We start from the raw sequence: 22,039 nt of genomic DNA, 5'->3' as shown, positions 1-22,039 counted from the left end.
ATAAATGTCGAATCAATGACAGAATGACAGAATTGAAATGGTAGTTGAAATACCCGTTACAAGAAATGAAAACTTCCAATGCATGACAATAAATAGGTGGCAAAACTTAATCTTGTGTATAAAAGTTTTGCATTTAGTATTGTCAATCTTACACTTCGTAAAAAGAAAAAATAATAATAGTATTCAGGTATTCCCTTCTCGATCTTTCATTTAATAGTAAGTAGTAAGTTGAGTGACATGTGCTTTAATTTATATTCCGTTGGGACTTCACCGATACTGAAATTTGACAGAATTCGTGTAGTATCAGTGAAACACGAGGGCACCGCTAGCTTGTTTTTTCACAAACCATAACAGTGACCCCAAGCCTTCTGATCTGCAAATCTTGAAAACGTTCTACTTTTACTATAGTTGTGATGTTTCAACTAGGTGTATTTCAAATCAGTTTCAACACTAGAAATATGACAACGGTTTCGAAACTTAAATGTCTCACGTCAAACGTCATTGTCAATAAGTTAATTCTGCGATTTCGTTATGCAGTACTAATGTATACCGAAAGTAAACAATTTGAAACACATCTCAAGATTCATTCTAACTTTGAACTATTTCATGACAAAATAAATTCAGTTCGATATGGATGTGTTGGAAAAGGAGGAGTCTAAGGCCTGCACTGTAACTGTAAAAGATTTTCCGTTTATTTGCCGAATATGTTGTATGAGGCGAAGCGATATGAGGCCGTTCGAAGAGGAAGACTATTTATCGAAACTTTTCCACACCATTACAAAAATTGATGTAAGTCATATTGAACCCGTTTATTTCTTTCGAAACTATTGTATAAGAGTCACTGCTATTAGATAAAAACCACCGAATGTTCCACTAGCTCTAAGCAGTTGTAAATGCATATCATTTTTGAATGTGATATGCAGAATTTACATATTTCGGTGGCAATCTAATAAATATTTTTATTTTTGTGCACTGATCACTAATATGAAGTTAGAACTCGTCGCTTTGGTCTACTTTTGAAGATATGACCCAATTAAAAGTCAAAACTATTGAAAAAATCGATTGTTTCAAAAAACTTGCTTCTAGTAATAATAACTTCATTCACCCATTTTGAATGTATTCATAGCATAAAATATTTCTATTTCACCATACTAATCTTTCTTGAAACCATGCTCTAAATAATATCGTCGCTCAGTGGGAGTTGTTACTGTTTGTTGTCACTGTCACTTAAAGACGAAGTCAAAGAATGAAAATCATGATTGTCCCAGAGGAATATTAGGTTTGTTTATTCCTGCGAAGAAATAGTTTTCATAACCACCTTGACCAGATAAATTCTCTCAAGAGAATTTAAGAAAATACAGTGTGTCAATTGAGCTTTATTTGAATGTAACACAATGAACATAAACTACATGAAATTAAGCACATGTTGTTACATGATAAGGCAGCTCAGAGACTCGTTCAGTCAGTTCTACAATATGGATTAGTATTCTGGGATTCCTCGCCCCATGCTGATAAGATATTCAGAGCACAGAAATAATATTAAGAGTTATGTTCAATGTCCATCCACTGTCAACATGTAAAGACCTATTTAAAAGATCTCAAATAAAAACTTGGCCCAGCTTATACATATTTCGAATAATCACCTATATTGAAGAAAATGAAAACAGGTTCAAGAGTTACTCACAATTACAGATCTGCTACATCTCGCCTGACTACATAGGAGTTGAATTATATAACGAATTTAAATGTATCTGTGAGCTTTTTTTTTAAGAAATGAAAATATCTTTATTTCTGAAGCAACAATAAAAATTAATTGGCCCCCCCCAAGGCAACTTCATTGGTTCCAGTGGCACATTTGCTTTTTCAGCTGCAGGAAAACCTGGAAAAACCTGCAGCACCACATCATCTGAATATCTTGATCTGCTGGTGTCCTCTCTCTTAAAACAAAATGTAGGGTGTCTCCAGAGGCTCCAATAAATTCCATACATCGCCAGAACACTTTGTGACACGATTATCGACAAACTTAAACCAGTCCGTTTCGTCTTTGACCAAAGCGTAATCAATCAATCAATACTTTATTGTCATAAAGAACAAGGAATTCTTGGGAACAAAGTATTTATATGAATGAAACACTTAATGCTAAACGGTACAATTTGTCAGTCAACATATAGTATAAAAATCCTTAACAATAAGAGAAAAAATAAGTAAATAATATAAGTCTCGGATATACCTACACAGTAGGTTGAATGGACTGACGCCTATCAAAAAACAACTACTCCCCTGGCCCATACCACGATGGGCGTTGGATTATATCCGACAGGCGTCAGACATACCTACCTCGCGTTGGGTGTTCCACAAGGTTCCGATCGGGTGTCATGAAAATTGACAAAAAAATTAGCGCCATAAGAAGATATATGGGATTTTGAGCCGTACCGGCCTTGTTAATCCACCGATTTGAATTTCCCGCTATATGCGTGGACAGCAATAGTGGAGGAGTGGGGGGCGTTTGTAGTGGCGCCACCACTATTGATGACTCAATAGTGAACTACTCTCCTTAGCTTGTTCTCGATGTATAAGAACATTTATTTGATGAGTTCCGACACAATCTAGAATATTTTTTGAAAATTTTTCAACCCTTCAAAGACAGTGAAGCTTTAATGAGTCTTATGTTTCTTTTTAAGGTCGGGTCTACACTAAACTTTCCTAGAAACGTATGCAGTCATTGTATTAATGCAATAGAAGATATATCAACCTTTACTGAGGTTTCGAAGTATTATGACTCACTGCAACGAACATCAAAGAAAATAAATCCTCAAAAAACTTTTGGGAATGGGACGATTTCTTTCTGGGAACCTCTAATATGCCGAGCCTGTTCATCTGCAAGTAGTCTTGTACCTTTTGAGGAGGACGAGCCTCTAGTACAGCTGTTTCACACTATCACGAAAATTGATGTGAGTACTTTGGTAAACTAAAACCAGCTAGAATCTAAAGTAACAATTGTGCTGAAAGAATCGTTGGCTAACACGGATTTTGTTTGGTAAAATTTGATTTTGTTATTCAATATAGTTCCCTTCAAGGCAACTATATAGCGGTGATACAATTTTACGATAGCATTTTTATAGTATTGTAACGAATCTGAATCTGAACCCTAGGCCAGCCGACTCATCGCGAACAAACACATGACCTAACCTCAAAAGAATGCAGTCGGAAATCGCCGGTAAAATTCTAGTACCGAACCGGCTACAGAATTCTAGAAAGGACCTTTACCGATATAAGCCCGCCTTCCCGACCCAAGAGGGCAGTTCAGAAAGTGAATGGAGCGGCTAAACAAGAAATTCAAATAGTGGAAATAAATTAAGCTTTAGTTGCTAACTGTTGTAGTAAATAAATTAGTTTGTGATTAGTGAAATATTGTTCGAAATACATTTGTTTAAGACAGTTAATTTTTTTAATTTCTTACAGTATGATTCGTCTTTAGCCTCAAAGTAGGCTTCAGTTTCGACGATTACCCTTTCATCGGCGCTAAATTTCTTTCCGGTGAGCATTCTCTTGAGGTCTGAGAATAGGAAAAAGTCGCTGGGGGCTAGGTCTGTAGCATACGGTCGATGCGGAAGCAATTTGATGCCCTTCATGCAATTTTGTCATCATTTTCATTGATTTGTGACACAGTGCGTTGTCTTGATAAAACAGCAGAGGATCTCTTTAGAGCCTCAGCTATCTCAATCAACTCCACTTTGCGGTCATCCAAAATTATTTTGTCGGTAACAGCCTCTTTGGGGCGTCCACTGCGGGCGTTGTTCTGGGTGCTCATTTCACCCCGTTCAAACTTAGCAAACCACTTCTCAACGGTTGATTTTCCTGCTGCAAAGTCTGAATAATGTTTATCACGTCAGTCCTTGGCTTCAGCAGTATTTTTTTCGCCAAAAAGCAATGCTTTATTAACGCACGAAATTCCTTTGTATCCGTTTTAATGAAACTAACAAAAGTTGCCTCTTTCAAAATGTTCTAGCTCACAAACTAATAGACACAGTATGCCATCATGCGTCGCGTCTACTTTAGGGCGACGGGGGAAGAGGGACGGTCTAAGCAATGAAGCGTCGTAGCCGAGAACGCGGGCAGACGCGTGAGGGCAGACGTCGTTAACGGTTGTGTTAGTTTTGCAATTTTATTTATATGTAACACAATTTGATTCACGAAGCTATACATTACTTACTGCAGTTGGCAAATTTTTTTAGTAACTGTATATTTATAGTAAGATATAAATTACTAGCTTTTGTCCGCGTATAATTTGGTTTGTCGCACTCTTATATTAACGTACAGCAGAAGCTATTGAACCTAGAATCTTCAAATATGCAGGTAGGTTCTTTGTATACCGTAAATAAGCATCAAGAAAGGGAATCAGGAATTTCCACCCCAAGGGACAAAATAGGGGTTTAAAGATTGTTTTGAATTTCTTCAGTTAAGCTGGGAACCTAAAGTTTTGGGTTGATAAAAAATACTGTAGCATTTGTTTAGAATGGTTTGTCACGAAACTTAATGCGACAAACCAAACAAGAACTCCATCATCTTCAACAACAGAATAAAACGACTCACTTCGTATGGGTACCATCACACATGGATATAAAGGGAAACGAAATAGCCGATCGATTAGCTAGAGATGCAACGGATATTGCCGAACTTCACACAATAACCAGAACTGCCAAATCTGACCTCAAACAAATATTCAAAGAGATGATTATCAATGCATGGTAAGCTGAATGGAACCTTTTCAAATCGAAATTGGCCATAGTCACTAGATTACGCCTTGGACACACCAGCATCACACACTCCCACCAGATCGATAAAACCCAAGAACCAACCTGCGAAATATGCCACTGCCCCCTAACAGTGAAACATATTTTCATCGAGTGTGAAACTTACAATCAACATCGAAAACTACATGGATTTCCTTCAACTCTCGCCGAACTTCTGAAGGAAGGTTGCAATCTCTCTCAGCTTATAGATTACCTAACTGATATTGGTTTAGTCAATGAAATTTAGATTATATTAGATTAACTGTATCTATTTATTCACATTTTTATATTTACTATGACATGTAATATGCCGTCTCTAATAATAATAATAATATTTATCCTTTGAGACGTTAACAACGTATAGGACATGTCAGTACAACACGTTAAAATAGTATAAAGAAAATAAACATACATAAAGATAAAATATCTCAGTAGTTTTAAAGTATAAAAATGTATAAAATATAAAGAAAAAAAAACAAGATTAGTAAAAATTGGATGTATAATAAATAATAAAATCAGGATGAAAGTCTGGACCGCAATCAGCTAAAGTCGTCTAAAAGGAATTCACTGACAGTGTAATAAGCCTTAGACAGGAGCAAATTTTTAACTTATCTTTTAAATGACATCAAACTCATGGTTTTAAAGTGATCAGGTAAGTGATTGAATAATTTTATTCCCATATATTTGGGTGACTGTTCAAATTTAGAGGATCTGTCTCTAGGAATACTTAACACTTTTCCATTTCTGGTTGAGTAACTGTGGTAAGAAGAATTTGTGTTATATTTTGATAAATTATCGTGGATGTATAGTAAGCATTTAAATATGTAAATACAAGGGAATGGCAGGATTTGATATGATATGAAGTGCTGTTTGCACGATTCTCTCCATGGGATATCAAATAATTTCCTGATTTTTTTTGGGAAATAAAAACCCTATCTTTGTTGGTGGCATATCCCCAAATAACCACATTATAGCTTAAATGGCTGTAGACCAAGCTATAATATACGTCCAGCAAGGCATGCAAGGGCATAAATGTTTTATTCTGGAGAGAGCATAGTAAGCTTGGTTAACTTTTTTACAAGTGACTGTAATGTGTTCAGACCATCTTAAGCAATCATCCACATAGACTCCTAGAAATTTTGTAAAATTCGTTGATACCAATTCCACCCCTCTAATATCAAAGACAGTAGGATGTTTATCAAGACCGATGGAAGAACTAAAATGGATACATTTTGTTTTATTCAAGTTAACAATCAGATTGTTTAACTTGCACCAATCTAAGAAGTGTGTTATAAACCTTTCCGTTGATGACTTTAATTCCTCTAGGCTGTGTGCTGACACCGCTAACGAGGTATCGTCAGTAAAGAGAGTGAGACTATTGTTGTTGATGTTGAAGTATTTGGGTAGATCATTGACGAATAATAGAAAGATAAGCGGTCCTAGGACAGAGCCTTGAGGAACTCCTGAACTGATGGTTGAGGATCAGATAGTGTATCTTTTATTTTTACCAACATTGTACGGTCTGAAAGAAAATGTTTGAGCCATTGCAAAAATACACCCCTAAGTCCTAGATTAAAAAGTTTGGTTTCAATAAAGTCATTAGATAGACAGTCAAATGCACGTGAGAGGTCAAACAATATTCCTGCCACGTGCATACCATTGTCTAGGGAGTTATAGATGATTTCAGCAAAACTACAGGCAGCTGACTGTGTGGACTTGCCTTTACGAAAACCGTGCTGGCAGTCAGTAAGAATCTTAAAATTCAACAGAAAGTTAGCCATTTTCTCGTTAACTAGTTTCTCATAACCTGAATAGTTGAAGGGACAATAAACAATTTTAATAAAAAAAAAACAAATTCTACGCGGGCGAAGTAACAACTACTAGATCATAAAATCTTACGCACGTCATCAAGGACTTGGTCGAATTTTAAAGTATACTATAGGTTTGTTCTAGCAGCGATTTCAAACGATACGGAATCGTACGAAGCATGCGCATACGAATATAGGCGTTCTAGCAAAGCAAATCCAGGATTCGAACTAATAGTCGCATGTTCTAGCGAAGACGAAATCCAGTTTGCAAACCGTATGTGAACTGTCGAAGTAGTCCAGAGGAATTCGTAAGAATTTTCAGTTTGTGACATTCGCAAATATTCGGAGTGATCAAGTGATCCGATATCACGTTTGTTATGATTTTGGAATATGGATTTGTTGGTTATGTTATGTACTAAAGAAATGAGAAACCAAAATAGAAATATTTAGTGGCCTGATAATAATTGGTTTAAAAATCTTGTTTTTTATAGAACGGCAATCCTCAAAACTGTTAATCTTTTCATATTTGCGTTTGGAAATTCAGGTGAGTAAAATGATTTTATGTTTTTGAATGAAAATCAAGCAAGCATTTGGTGATTTTCAACCAAGCATCAACTATTCAACTCCATTATTACAGGTAGGATTAGCTGAAATGTCATCAGAGTCATCAAGCTCTGAATCAAATTGGGGAAATAATTCTGAATCATCCAATGATGAGGAACTTGTCGAAATGCTGTTTCATCACCATGAGGAAGAGGATGAAGATAATCACAATAATAGAGATGCTGCAGACCACAGAAATTTTGTAGCTTGACAAGTTTTAAGATAGCAATAAAATTGTAATATTTCTGTTTGTTGATGTTCATTTCATTGTTTGGCATAAGTTAAATAAACATCCATTCAGGTAAAATAAGAATGATTTTTAAAACAGTATAAAAATATAATTTGCTCAAGGGTGGGTACTTTACGACCGGATTAAGAGTCAATTAAAGTAATCGGTGCTGAGAATGACACCACATCCTGTCATTTGCTAGAGAGACAGCACAGCCCCAGCACTGATTATTTTAACGGGCTGTTAATCAGGTCGTAAAGTACTCGTCCTAACACATAAACTAATAACTTCTTTCTATATAATATCACATAACAGGAACCCTATGTATGACATAAGATATCAAACTAAATCCCTCATACTAACATTGAATTCAGAATATTTATCAACATCTGAATTCTTATTTTTGCTCATTTGTCTGAGCAAATTATTTCTTGTTTCTAATAATTCATTTCTCTTCTTTCTTATTTATAACTTTTCTTTTTCCAATTTTAACATTTCTTCTATTTTGAATTTTTCCATTTTGACCAAGCCGATGACTATTCAAGCCAATTCAATATGTTCATTTTTATCGGTTTTCACCTTCACTTTTCGCTGCACAAAATATAAATTTCAAATTTCCAACTAATAAGTCAGTTTAAATGACAATTTGACAATTGACATTTATCAACACAAATAAGCGTTCTAGCAGGACATGAATCCCAAACTATTTGCAACCAGTCTCACGGCATACATGCGCAGTTGGCCAGTCCATAACACTAGCTTCAAACCATCCGAAATTTCTTGCTAGAACAAACCTTATATTCTACTATATAAAAATAAGTCGGGTTTTCCTTCCTGACGCTATAACTCCAGAACGCACGAACCGATTTCCACGGTTTTGCATTCGTTGGAAAGGTTTCGGGCTCCGTGAGGTTTATAGCAAAGAAAATTCAGGAAAAATTCAACAGAAAAGCGGGAAAACCATTTTTCACATACAGCGCCATCTCTGATACATAGCATGTACTACAAACCAATATTTTAAGTAGATGGCGCCGGTGCGTGATACATTGTTTGACAGCTACTCATTGTTCTCTGCTCAGTTAATTTCATGTGACAAACCGGTATTGTGTTCAGTGTGAAATTGTGAAAAAAAAGTAAAAAAATTAAGTTATTCGTTTGCTAACATTTCAATTGGAAACCATCAAATCAATCACGTGTATTGTGCAAATTTTTATTCAATTTCAACAGCAGGCATCTGTCTTTAAGATGGTAAGTTGAACTGTGTAAATTATGTGGATCGTGCATTTGAGGTTAAAGTCACCACTCTGTCCATAGTCCAAAATGCCTAGAGGACGACGTGCGAACATCGGCCGAACATCAGCAACAAGTGTATTCACAGAACTTAAGCGAAGAAAGACAAAATATAATAAGAGAAAATGCCCGATTGAGACAACGCGTGAGCACACGAAGATCATTGGCATCATACAATCGCTTGGCATTCCAATATGATCCCACTGCGAACTACAGTGATGATGAAAATTTAGATATTGGACCAATGACGACTGTATGCCGATATTGCAATGCGTTAAAGTTCAAAAGAGAAACGGCTGGATTGTGCTGCGCAAGTGGAAAAGTCAAACTGGATAGCCGCAAAGAATAATGATGTACACGCACTGAATTTCACCATTCAATCAAAAATTGCTTGCGATTTGGTGACATACAAATCCGTTGATTCCATAACAAATCCCGATGATGTAGTAAATTATCCAACGGAGTTTTTGAACTCTCTGGAGTTACCAGGATTTCCACCACATAACTTGCAACTCAAAGTTGGTACAGTTAATATGATATTGCGTAATTTGAATCCACCGCGACTTTGCAACGGTACTCGACTTGCGGTAAAAAGACTTATACCGAATTTGATTGAGGTAACCATTATTAACGGAAAGTATGCAGGTGAAAATGTATGTATTCCTCAAATACCAATGATTCCGACTGATCTTCCGTTTGACTTCAAACGATTGCAATTTCCAGTTCGCCTTGCGTTCGCAATGACAATTAACAAGTCGCAAGGCCAATCGCTTAGTGTTTGCGGGATAAATTTAGAAAATCATTGTTTTTCACATGGGCAGTTATACGTTGCGTGTTCACGAGTTGGGAAACCATCCGCTTTGTTTGTGTTGATGTCAGACCAAAAAACAAAATGTGGTTTACCAAAGAGCACTTCAATATGAAACGGATAATTTGCGGACACGTATAACGCTTCGATTCAGTATTTACTTTGGATTCACTTTCATTTACTTAGAGAAGTTCAACTAAATAACACTTCATTTTTGTAATCGAAATGAATTCATTACGGTTGTGAAATGAAATAAAATTTTTACTTTTCAAATATAAAACAAAAAAAAGTTTCTTCATCTTTTAATTACCAAACGAAATGTTACATAAAACGAAGCCATCTGGTGGCGAAACGGAGTTCGCCGGGTTTGCTAGTTATTTATGAAAAATAATATATTACACGTAGCAACTACCGACTAATTCGTTTGCAAGTTACCTAACCATATTCATTCCTCTCTCATGTTGTCCGCCATTGAAATGAGACTTATGTTTCAACACCTAATATAGTAAGAGTACAAACCCATCTACAGATTTTGTTTTGCACAACTTCCGAATCGAAATGATTTATTAACTATTGCTATATTTTCAGGTTCAACTTAAAACCGATATTGCGATGAAAATATGCTTATGCAGCACGTGCATCGACAGTCTAGAAGACATATCAACGTTTATCAGCTCATCTCGGTCCAATAATGAAAAACTTGAGGAAATCATTGGTATACCCAATTCGCTGAAATCGCTGTCGAACGGGACTGATATTGAAGTGAAATTGGAACGAGATGATAACAGAAATGAGGAGTTTATTTCTGATATGAAACACGATATCGAAATCAAAGAAGAAGTTATCGACAGCGAATTTGCAGCTACCATTAGCAGAGATTACCAAACTGGTCTCAAGTCTGAAAGTCCCTACGAAGATATTACCAATGAACATTCCGTTGATAACATCAACACTGTTGATACTGACGATTTTCCTTTGTCGGCTCAGAGTATAAAAGAAAACCCCAAACCCAAAACAGAAAAAGTATTCGAATGTTTCAATTGTAAAAAAACTTACGCCGATAAGAAATCCTTGAAAATGCACATGGTCACCCATTCCTTGCGGAACGCGTTCAAATGCGACGAGTGCGGAAAGTTTTACAAGCGGAAGCAAATTCTGCAACGGCATTTGCTAACGCATGTCGAAGGAAAGCCGTTCCGGTGCGACCAATGCGGGAAATGCTACGCTCAAATGGATTATTTGAAGCGGCATTTGACCACTCACAATAAATCCAGGCCGTTCAAGTGTGACAAATGCTATAAGGACTTTACTCAAAATAACCATTTGAAAGAGCATTATCTACTTACTCACACTAGCAATATTAAAGGACGGATATTCGAATGCTATCACTGCGGGAAAAGATTCTATCAGAAGTCGGCTCTCAACAGACATTCACTCACACACACTGGCGAAATGCTGTTTAGATGTGAACGTTGCGATGAAAGCTTCACCAAGTCGGGTTTTGAAAAGCATTTGGAGTATCACAAAGAAGAAGACGTTTGGAATTTTCAGGAATGTCGACCACTGAACCAAAGGGTGTATTCTGATATTTGACTGAACACGCTAAAGTGAACACTCATGATTGAAAGAGAGACATTTCGGAATTCTGCATCGTTAACTACATTTATGCCAGTAGACCACCATACTGAAATGTAAGATTTCCAGGTGCATAGGAATGAAACTATAAAATTACACTACACATCGGCTGTCAGGCCGGAGTGGGAGGAAACGATAGGACCAAATACCCCTTTAAAAAACGAAGGCCAAGCAATATGTAGCAAGAATAAGATGGCTTTCGAATCATGCCGCTGTTTTAAAGAACTTTATCAGTGAATTAAAGTTGTATAGAAATTTCACTTTTTGATAATGTACCACAAAATTCATATTTTGTATTTTCAAATACTTTCATAGATACCAGAATCTGAAGAGTCATATATTCATAATATCATAAAGACTAACAATGTGATACATTTCAGCATCGATCAAAAAATATATGGTTTAGTCATCACAATAAAGTATACGTTGTTTTCAGATTTCAATGAGAATTTGTTCACAATAAACCTAATGCAAAAATTGCCACTACTGATTCCACAAAGGTGCTAATTTGAAAATGAAAATAACCATGCATAAATAGAGTATCATTATATCAACTAAGATAGTGGCGATTTCTTGTGTTAGATTCAGTAGGGGAGGGGGCTGCACCTTGAAATAGAAAGAGGAAGGCCAAAGCAAAAATTGAGGTTTCTGAATTTCGAATATTGAACTTTAAATTTGTAGTATTCACTCTAACTATTGATTATCTCTGGAATCAGGGTTGCAACTCGATATTTTATTTTATCACTAAATTTTAGATAAATTTACGACTTCGTAACTTTGGTACGTGCGAATGTTCTACATATCAAGGTTAAATTTTCACAGGCGAAGACTCGCAGAACTAAAACCCATGTTTATGGCTAGACAATCTTTGGCCTAGACTATATTAACCAGTCAATGGAAGTTTGACATGAGCTGTCAAAATGTGAACGACAAATAAAACAAAAACTGTTGGATATGAAATTTACAATAGTAATACAAAAAAATTGTTAGTTCGTCACCCTATATCTTGTACACATTCAGCATATCACTGCCCTCTACATTATTGAAGGATAGCAAACACTCGTCGCACGCTAGTTTTACCAATAAAAGTGTGCTTAAACTACGGGAGCAAGTTCCAACTGCCGCGAGTGATGTGGCTCACATATTTGGAAATGGATAATGTAAATTTGTCCTGATTTCTTTTCTCAATTAGCACAGTCGAACCACACTGTTTATTTCTTAGACATAACCGATTTTTAAGTTGGCTTTGTTTTTTCCAACTCGGTTCTGGTGAAAGAAAAGTGATTCGATGGAAATTAGTCCTGAGGGATGGCAACCTGTCTGAACGAGAGAAACATTCCCGCGCTTGGGAGTGACAAAACTGACATTTCTGAGTGTTTACCCTTTTGTGTCGATGGTTTGATGCCTGAAAACTAAGAATAGAATAATTTGTTTACTCGCTACTCAAACAGCTAACGACTGATCAAAATAACTGAATGTTATGTTTATGGCAGTAACGTTTTCAGTGCGTTCATTATAGACATGAGAAACTGATGAATAGGTAAAATAAATCACTTTCACCCAAGGGAAGCACAAGAAACCACAACAATAAAAACAGTTGACCGGACTTTGTTTTACCATCAAGCCCGTTAGATGTCGTATCTGGACCATGAACTTTCCAAATGTCGAAACCTCCGGCACCGGCTCTGTGAATGTAATCATTAATTATTAAAAGGAGGTTTTAGCCACTACGTCTAATGGTTATATTTTGTGGTTAAATCATTGAATTTTAGCAATCGAAAAAGCTTTGAAACATGGAGGAGGATAACAAGGAATCGGCTATAACTATAAAAGATTTTCCATTCATTTGTCGAATGTGTTGTTCGAAGGGAAATTATTTGAGATCTTTTGAAGAGGAAGAACATTTGTTTGATCTATTCCATACCATCACGAAAATTGATGTAAGTTCTTCCAGATTATTTTTATCATTCTGATAAACTCGCCTTTGTTCAAAACAAATAGAGGAATCTGAAGTTTTTACTTTAGAATAATTCATGAGATTCTTTTAGATAGTTTCAATCCATTTCTTGTTTAACATTTCGGTTTACTTGAAAATTGTTTAACAAACCGAAACCGGTCGTAACAAATGAAAAACTTAATAGAAATCAGACCAGAGTTATTTTCTTTATCCTATATTCAAAATGAATTTCTACAAAATAAATAGGTCATCAATTGAACAACAACTTGTATTTGTATCTAACTTTACTGCAGTTTCATCCTATGAGGACATTTTCAAAGGAATACAATAAACTGAAATAATTGATAATGTTAATCTTTTTATATCTATACATCACTGTAGGTGATGTACTAAATGACCAAATCGATATTGTCTACTCACACCAGTTTTTAGATTAGCATACCCACATTGTCGCAGGTAAACAAATTCAGGTACTCAATTGAGTAAAGGACCTCTGTTATTACCTACAGTGATGTAAAGATATATAAAGGGTAATGTCCTCATGGGATGAAACTGCAGTAACGTTAGTTACAAATACAAGTGTTATAAAAACAGGATGTTTTATTTTTCATGATGATCCACTACATAGTAACGACTATACCCATCAGTTTATTGAAAAGCTGTATCAATTCACACAATATTTACTCAACTGATTTATCAATTTGGGAAAATATTTTTGAAGGTCTGCTCAAAAGTCGAATATCCAAAAAACGTGTGCAATGAATGTGCCAATAAACTAGAAGATATATCATCATTGATAAATATTTCGAAGTATAATGCTGCAAAGCTGAAGGAAACTTGGATTCAAAAAAAAGAAAGGAATCATCTAGAAATGGATGAAAATTCAAAGGAGGGAACTAAAGAAAATTATGAAGAGGACATTCATAATCAGGCATCTCTAGTTTGTCGACTTTGTCTGTCTGAAAAATGCTTAACATCGTTTGAAGAGAAGAAAGTTTTGGTGAAGCTGCTTCAAGATATCACAGAAGAAGATGTGAGTTTGTATCTGATTTTCATTCCATTAAAAAAATGTTGTATAATCTATTTTCAGTTCTCGATGCGGAGTAGCATATGTCATAAATGTGTTGGCAAGCTGGAGGACATATCATCTTTCATCAGTTCTTCACTGTATAATGACAGAAAACTTGGAATTGCTCTTGGTACTGAATTAACGAAATTTGAAGAGCAAAACTCTTGTGAAGTAGTTTATAAAAATGAAATTTTGACTGACGATATTTTCATAAAAAAAGATTGTTCTCTTGAGTGGGATCTGAAGTCCGAGATAATTGACATCAAGGACGAAATAGTTGAGAGTTTTGTTGAAACTTCTGATGAGCAAACCTACCAAAATAATCTGTCCAGCTGTGTTAAAAAAGATACTTTGGAAAAGCATTTGGGCATTCACACCGGAGAAAGACCTTTTGAGTGTAACTTTTGTGGAAAACGTTCCACTCGAAATTGTCATTTAAAAGAACACATCCTCTCTCATACTAGAGAAAAGCTATTCAAATGCCATTTATGCAAATATGACTGTGTTCGAAAAGAGATTTGGAAAAGCATATACGCACTCACACTGGAGAAAAGCCATTCGAATGTGCAGTGTGTAAAAAACGATTTTCTCAAAATAACATTTTGAATCAACATATGTTCTCTCACTCTGGAGAAAGGCCTTTCGAATGTCATTTGTGTAAAAAACGTTTCACTCGAAATTGTCATTTGAAGGAACATAATATGATCTGTCATACTAGGGATAATATATTCAACTGTCACTTGTGCAAATATAGCTGTTTTCTAAAAAGCAATTTGAAAAGGCATTTGCGGTCCCACACTGGAGAAAAGCCTTTCGAATGCCATTTATGTAAAAAACGTTTCACTCGAAATTGTCATTTAAAAGAACATATGCCCTATCATACTGGTGAAAACCTATTGAACTGTCATTTATGCAAACACAGCTGTGTTCGAAAAGGCGAGTTGAAAATTCATTTGCGCACTCACACGGGAGAAAAACCTTTCGAATGTAATTTGTGTAAAAAACGTTTTACAGTAAAGAGATATTTGAAAGAACATATGTTTCATCACACTGGAGAAAAGCCGTTCAAATGTCAATTGTGCCAATATAGCTCAGTTCAAAAATCCACTTTGAAACTACATTTGCGCATTCACACAGGAGAAAAGCCATTCCAATGTCATTTTTGTAAAAAAAGTTTTACTCTGAATTGCAATTTTAAACGACATTTATCTACTCATTCTATAGAAAAGTGATATCAACGTTACTACTGTGGAACGAATTATAAGCAAAACGGTTGTTAGGGAAAACACTCGTGAATGAAAAGCATTAAGATTAGGTTATTTTAGGCTATCTGGGTTTTTCACTTCCCACAATCTGAAAAATGAATAAATATAGATCAATAGGGAAGCAGTTCTCAAGTTAAATTCTAAAACCACGGCTGTGAAAAAGGACAAGGCCTATTTTTAAAATTCATTTAGTTTATTTATAGGTAAAAATTATAAATAAAGTTATTGACTAATTAGGCTTCATCGGCTAAAATGGTGTTGTTAAACCTGAAATAAAAATGAACTCGTAATCTATTGTTTTCCTGTTAACCAACTGCCCCCCTCAACGAAAGACAAACCTCAGAAGTCGAAACTTGTGCGAGCTGAGGTCTTACCTTTGAACGTGTGATTCCCAGCACGGAATGGGTTGAAACAATAATTGTAATATTAATTATCTACAACCAAACAAATACAGTATTGAAACTAGTAAAATGCAGCATCAAGATGAACGATGGAATCATACAAAAAAATAAACGTGAAAATATTTCAAACCAAGTTACTTCATGATATTTCGATGGTTATCATTTTAGAAGCTTAAATCTGCCTCAAGTATGAACGCTCAATGCGATGCTCATATTGCGATTCTCCTCCCAGAAAAAGGTAAACGGATAGTATGAACGAGCCTTTAGAGTCTTCAACCAATGAGAAATCAGTCCTTCGACGGGTGATAGCCTATTTGAGCAAGAAAAACTCTGACGGATTGACTGGATTGCTTCCACCAGTAGAAATACGCTAACGTTTCGAATAAACAAATAAATAATGAATGTATCAGAACAATCGGTGAATTCACCGATGAATTAAAGAACACGCCTACCGTCACAGCACCTTTTGACAAATCAAATCTAAAAATCTCACAATGTAAATATGCAACACATAAAACACCATGACGTATCTGACATTTAGCGTATGAGTGACGTATATGCCAAGACAAGAATCTCTTTTTCTTTTTTTAATTGTTGGAGTCGAAGTTCTCTCTTCAAAGTCCAGTTTATATTATGACCCCATTGCACATATCCAATATTTTGTTGATTTTGTGGTTAAAATACTCATAACTTGAAAAATAATTTTCATTTGTATGGAAGAAATGTTACATTGAGTTTTGAAAAATGGCAGAGGATAACAAGGAGTCGAGTATTACCATAGAAGATTTTCCATTCATTTGTCGAATTTGTTGTTTGAGGCGAAATGATTTGAGACCTTTTGAAGAGGAAGCCTGTTTGTTTGATCTCTTCCATACCATTACGAAAATTAATGTAAGTTCTTTCAAATTCATTTGACCTTTTAGAATACTCTAGTAGCATAAAACCTGAATTCCGTAATATTCTACAACATTTAGAAATGATCACAGCGAACTCGAACCCTGCTTCCAAACAGCCTCTTCAAGTAGGTATATTCTTTCTGCAAGGAAATAAGAAGGAATTCATCATTTGAAAAGCATTTAATTGACTGCAAAGATTCCAAAAAACTGTGTTTATTTGTATCACTTGTGGGTGGCGAAGTATGATTCGCAGAGTTTTTTTGATAAACTTTCAATATGCTCAGACCATGAGAGTGACTCACACCCAGAAACTTAGTGGATTTGTGTGTCTGAAGGACTTCATTATCAATTAGATTGTTATTATTGCTTTCTATTATCTATATGTTGATCGTCAATGCAAAATGCATGTTGAAAATCAGATAAAATATTTAGGACTTATTACAAATTTCATAGGTCTATTGTACATTATCTTTCTAAAATTTTTGAAAAAACTAATCAGTCTAATTGTCGAATGTAAACTTTCACGGCCAGAGATAACTGAATGATAACTATTTTCCGGGGTTTTTTGGCCGTGGTCTGCAAATTTTTATGCCTGACGTTTCGTCTACTACTGCGGTATACATTTTCAATGTATTAGCAAGAGGAAATTTTTGTAAATTTCGTTATTACTAGACTTGGCAACCTACATTTGAGATTATTGTTTTGACCCTTCCAATTTGCACAATATTTACTCAACGGATTTATTGATATGGATAAATGTTTTTGAAGGCCTGTTCAAGAGTCGGCTATCCAGAAAATGTATGCGATGAATGTGTCGATAAACTAGAAAATATATCATTGTTGATCCATATTTCAAAGGATAATGATGTAAAGCTGAAGGAAAACTGGAAGCCAAAAAAAGACACAGACTTTCTAGAGAAGGACGAAAATTCAACGAAAGGAACAAGTGAAAATTGTGAAGAGGATGTTTATAATCAGGAATCTGAAGTTTGCCAAATTTGTTCGTCTGAAAAATGCTTAACACAGTTTAAAGAGAAGGAAATATTAGCGAAGATGTTTCAGGATATAACAGAAGTCAATGTGAGTTCATACATGATTTTTTTCCATTTAAAATATTGTTTTGTAATCCATTTCCAGGTCTCGATGCAGAGTTGCTTATGCAACAAATGTATTGACAAGTTAGAAGACGTATTAGCTTTCATCAGTTTTTCATTATGTAATGACAAAAAACTTGAGAGTGCTGTTGGTAATGAATTACCAGAATGGGAAGTGCAAAACTATTGTGAAGTGATTTATGAAAATGAAATGATGAACGACGATGGCGAACTGAAATCTGAAGAAAAGCCGTTTGAATGTAATTTTTGTGAAAAGCGTTTTTCTCAAAATTTCGTTTTGAAACAACATATGTTCTCTCACACAGGAGAAAAGCCATTTGAATGTCATTTGTGTAAATATAACTGCGTTCGAAAATGTGATTTGGATAGGCATTTACGCACTCACACTGGAGAAAGGCCTTTTGAATGTGAATTGTGTAAAAAACGTTTCAGTCGAAATAGTCATTTGAAAGAACATATGTTTCATCACACTGGAGAGAACCCATTCAAATGTCATTTGTGCAAATATAGCGGTGTTCGAAAAAGTGATGTGGAAAGGCATCTGCTCACTCATTCAGGAGAAAAGCCGTTCAAATGTCATTTGTGCAAATTCAGCAGTGTTCGAAGAAGCAATTTGGAAAGTCATTTGCGCATTCACACTGGCGAAAGGCCTTTCAAATGTCCTTTGTGTACATATAGCTGTGTTCGTAAAAGCGATTTAGAAAGGCATTCACGTACCCATACTGGAGAAAGACCTTTCGAATGTGATTTTTGTAAAAAACGTTTCACTGTTAAAAGCCATCTAAATGAACATAAGCTCAGTCATACTGGAGAAAGGAAATTCAAATGTCATTTATGCAAATATAGTGGTGTCCGAAAAAGTGATGTCGATAGGCATTTGGTCACTCACTCTGGGGTAAAGCCCTTCAAATGTCAGTTTTGTGATTATAGAGGTGTTCGTAAAAGCGATTTAAAAAGGCATTTGCGCACTCACATTGGAGAAGGACCTTTCGAATGTAATTTTTGTAAAAAACGTTTTACTGTAGAGAGCCATTTAAATGAACATAAGCTCTGTCATACTGTAGAAAAGAAATTCAAATGCCATTTATGCAAATATAGTGGCGTTCGAAAAAATGATGTGAATAGGCATTTGGTCACTCACTCTACAGAAAAGCCCTTCAAATGTCATTTCTGTGAATATAGCGGTGCCCGTAAAAACGATTTGAAAAGGCATTTGCGCGCACACACTGAAGAAAGGCATTTTGAATGCCATTCATGTAAACAACGTTTCACTGTGAAGAGCCGTTTAAAAGAACATATCCTCTCTCACGCTAGAGACAAATGATTTGAATGTCATGTCATGAATGTTGCTGTGTTCAAATCACGATATGAAAATCCATTTGCACACTCACGCTGGAGAAAGGCCCATATGTACATCATAACTCTTAACTTGAAACATTACTTGGTAGCTCTAACATATCTCCTTTTTGAATACTGTCCATTCTGTAATCTTTTGATCTACTTGTGATTTCCGTTTTCATAGTTAACTTGTGGCTTTTTTTTTTTGCTAAATTGAGGCTTTTTTGTGGTCAGGTTCCTTTTTTACAAAGATGAAACGCATTTTTCAAATAAGTCTTGGCAAATCAGATTTACAACCGAATGGAAATAACTCTGAACACCGCAGGATGACATCTGGCAGACATTGACAAGAATTTTATATGAGATCTTCCTGAGTAGAATAGAGCTAGTAAAGACACGCCGGAAAAAGCCAACACAGTAACGTCAATATCTCTACAAATATTTATTATTCTCCAATATTATTCTTGTATATCCAATATCGAAGCAGGTTCAGTTTCATACACCTTTTGCTTCAAATAGCCCCATACAAGAAAGTCCAAGGGTGTCAAATCTGGCGAGCGGGCTGGCCATTCTGTAGGACCTCGACGGTTTAAAAAAATGTACATCCGTCACTAAAACAAATATTGTGGAGATAGGTAGGATGCCTTACAATGGTTTCCGTCATGATTTCGCAAAATTCAATTCTTCAGGATTTACTACCATCTCATCAATTATTTGCATTTGCTGTTCTTCCGGAATGGACGGATGACCTGGGGACTTTTTGTTATGTACACTACCAGTAGTTGTGAATTTGGATACAAGTTCCTTCAAATATTGTCTACAAATAGGACGATTCGGAAAACGTTCATTGAAAATCCTTTCGGTCGCGTGAAAGTTAGGCGTCGCACCGTAAATAAAAATCGCTTCAATTTTTTTCTTCCAATGGACGAGAATTGACCATTTCAGAGATTGTTGATGTGGTACCTTTCTACTAGTAAAACCGAAAACTAAATTAGAATATTATTCGAACTGGAACAATGATGTTCATTATTGCACTGACATTTTTTGTCGTTTTTATAAACAAAAAATAACTTAACAAACCTTATCGAGTTGTTGGCAGGAATATTTCTAGAAATATCGATATTAATATGTTTGTTTTCAGGAAATTATTAAATGTTCCGCCATTTTGCAGTAGGTGAAGATATTGACTTCATCATCTAGGGTTGTGAAGTATTCGCCAGGAGCTTCAAAATTTATTAAACTTTTGAATGTAAGCACATCGTCATAAACAAACAATGTTTCATTCAGGGAAAGTCAACTCCAAGCTTAGAAAAGCCGTTGATAAGAGTGCTAGTCACTCAAGTATTAAAAGCTCATCAGGTTACCTGGACATTCGATTTGATGGCTAGAAAAGTGCACACCTCACATCAGAGGAAAGTCCTTCGAATGTAATATTTGTTAAGACCATTTTTCTCAAAATTATCTTTTGAAACAACATACGTTTTTTCACACTGGAGAAAAACCATTTGAATAACTTTTATAAAGTTGATGATTTCCGGTAGTGATATACACTACCTTGCACTGACGAGTGGCCAAACAGCCCGAAACTGGTGTGCAAGTGTGTTCCAATAATTGAAAATCTATTGCGGCAGTTGTATCGCCAACAGCATATGCAGGAATAACTTCTGTGAAGAATCCTGCACTGACACCGGTCGGATATAATCCAACGCCCTTCGTGGTATTAGCCAGGGGAGTAGTTGTTTTCTGATAGGCGTCAGTCCATTAAACCTACTGTGTAGGGAGTTGAGACTGGCCTGAACGAATTGTTCTTTGATAATTTGAATAACTTTTGTGCAAAAATAGCTGTGTTCAAAGAAGCACGAGAAAAGTCATTTAAGATCGCATATGTTCTTCCGCTCTATATGAAAATCATTAAAATGATTCTTGTTCAAATGTTGTTTTGTCATTGAATCGAAGTGAAAACATCGTCCCACATTTATTGAAGAAAAACCTATTGACGTGTCAGTCCACTTTTCAGCTTTATAAGGTTTAGGAACGCTCATTAGTAGGTAAGACTTCGTAGTTCTTACAAGTCTGTAAAAGGCCTGCAACAGCTGATCGCTCTCCAAACAAACGATTAAAGCACTCGTGACACTTTATACATGGACAAGTTTGATAAACATTTATATATTGGGTTGTATATTGTTCTAGAGGTGAATATATTTTTTTTCTTTTCTGTTGAATACTATTAGTAGTACGAATAAAAAAGTTACAGAGTTTTCAAGAGTCTTTGATTTATCTCTCCACTTGCCTGCATTTTCACAATTCTATGTATATATCCGGAGATTTTAACCTCCATGAAGCTGTTTGGACTAAGGATAAATTCCCCAGAATTCACATGCTCATTTATTGGTTCAATGCCCTGCATTTTTGAATTTATTCAAATCCATCAGTATTTGAAATGATATAAATATTTTTTCGGCTCATAATACTGTAAATTTTCGAATATTGATTCAGGATCTGCTTCTGACTCTCTTTTTCTTCAAATAGTATTACCGTTTAGATTACACTTTAATTTCAAATATTGTATATATATTCTTTGGCGTTAGAGATGTTAATAAATAAACGAATAAAACAATCAAAATATTTTCCAAAGTTTTCTTTAATATTCAGTTCTAAATGAATAAAAATTGTATTTTTTTCCACCTTTTATCTACATTTCAGATCGTCATGCTTCTGTTTTTTGAAAATTTATGATATTGTATTTAAATAACAGTGATCACTTTATAAAATCGCGTTACGCATAGAGAAGTGTTACTCGGATTTTTATGCTTTCAATGTGAAAAATCTCGA

The 22,039-nt window shown here is 35.4% G+C and overlaps 2 protein-coding genes across 3 annotated transcripts; both read left to right on the top strand.

Moving 5' to 3' along the window:
* Positions 1-506: 506 nt before the first annotated feature.
* Positions 507-14,523, top strand: LOC111504114 (uncharacterized). 2 transcript variants are annotated; one of them, XM_023158605.2, is made up of 5 exons: positions 507-789; positions 2,682-2,951; positions 10,120-13,106; positions 13,845-14,156; positions 14,214-14,523. In XM_023158605.2, exons 1-3 carry the CDS (start codon positions 631-633, stop codon positions 11,122-11,124), a joined length of 1,434 nt encoding a protein of 477 aa, XP_023014373.2. In that variant the 5' UTR covers positions 507-630; the 3' UTR covers positions 11,125-13,106; positions 13,845-14,156; positions 14,214-14,523. The 2 variants fall into 2 exon arrangements, with proteins under 2 accessions (XP_023014373.2, XP_023014374.2); XM_023158606.2 differs by lacking the exon at positions 2,682-2,951.
* A 1,599-nt stretch (positions 14,524-16,122) lies between these two features.
* On the top strand, positions 16,123-19,613 carry LOC111504116 (uncharacterized). The gene is made up of 3 exons (XM_023158608.2): positions 16,123-16,749; positions 17,523-17,834; positions 17,892-19,613. Exons 1-3 carry the CDS (start codon positions 16,603-16,605, stop codon positions 19,191-19,193), a joined length of 1,761 nt encoding a protein of 586 aa, XP_023014376.2. The 5' UTR covers positions 16,123-16,602; the 3' UTR covers positions 19,194-19,613.
* The last annotated feature ends 2,426 nt before the right edge of the window (positions 19,614-22,039 follow it).

The sequence above is a fragment of the Leptinotarsa decemlineata genome, unplaced genomic scaffold (genome assembly GCF_025532065.1).
Source record: "Leptinotarsa decemlineata unplaced genomic scaffold, Ldec_3_MD MMD2_P_RNA_scaffold_2, whole genome shotgun sequence".
Classification (NCBI taxonomy): Eukaryota; Metazoa; Arthropoda; class Insecta; order Coleoptera; family Chrysomelidae; genus Leptinotarsa; species Leptinotarsa decemlineata.
The sequence above is the reverse complement of the archived record's forward strand: the minus strand, read 5'-3'. Positions and strand labels throughout refer to the sequence as shown.

What these genes read in the sequence shown, in the direction of transcription:
- LOC111504114 (XM_023158605.2), top strand. Translation starts at nt 631, where the DNA reads ATGGATGTGTTGGAAAAGGAGGAGTCTAAGGCCTGCACTGTAACTGTA. An exon ending in ACACCATTACAAAAATTGAT is followed by an intron (nt 790 to 2,681) that starts GTAAGTCATATT and finishes TTTCTTTTTAAG; the next exon opens with GTCGGGTCTACACTAAACTT. An exon ending in ACACTATCACGAAAATTGAT is followed by an intron (nt 2,952 to 10,119) that starts GTGAGTACTTTG and finishes CTATATTTTCAG; the next exon opens with GTTCAACTTAAAACCGATAT.
- LOC111504116 (XM_023158608.2), top strand. Translation starts at nt 16,603, where the DNA reads ATGGCAGAGGATAACAAGGAGTCGAGTATTACCATAGAAGATTTTCCA. An exon ending in ATACCATTACGAAAATTAAT is followed by an intron (nt 16,750 to 17,522) that starts GTAAGTTCTTTC and finishes ATGTTTTTGAAG; the next exon opens with GCCTGTTCAAGAGTCGGCTA. An exon ending in AGGATATAACAGAAGTCAAT is followed by an intron (nt 17,835 to 17,891) that starts GTGAGTTCATAC and finishes ATCCATTTCCAG; the next exon opens with GTCTCGATGCAGAGTTGCTT.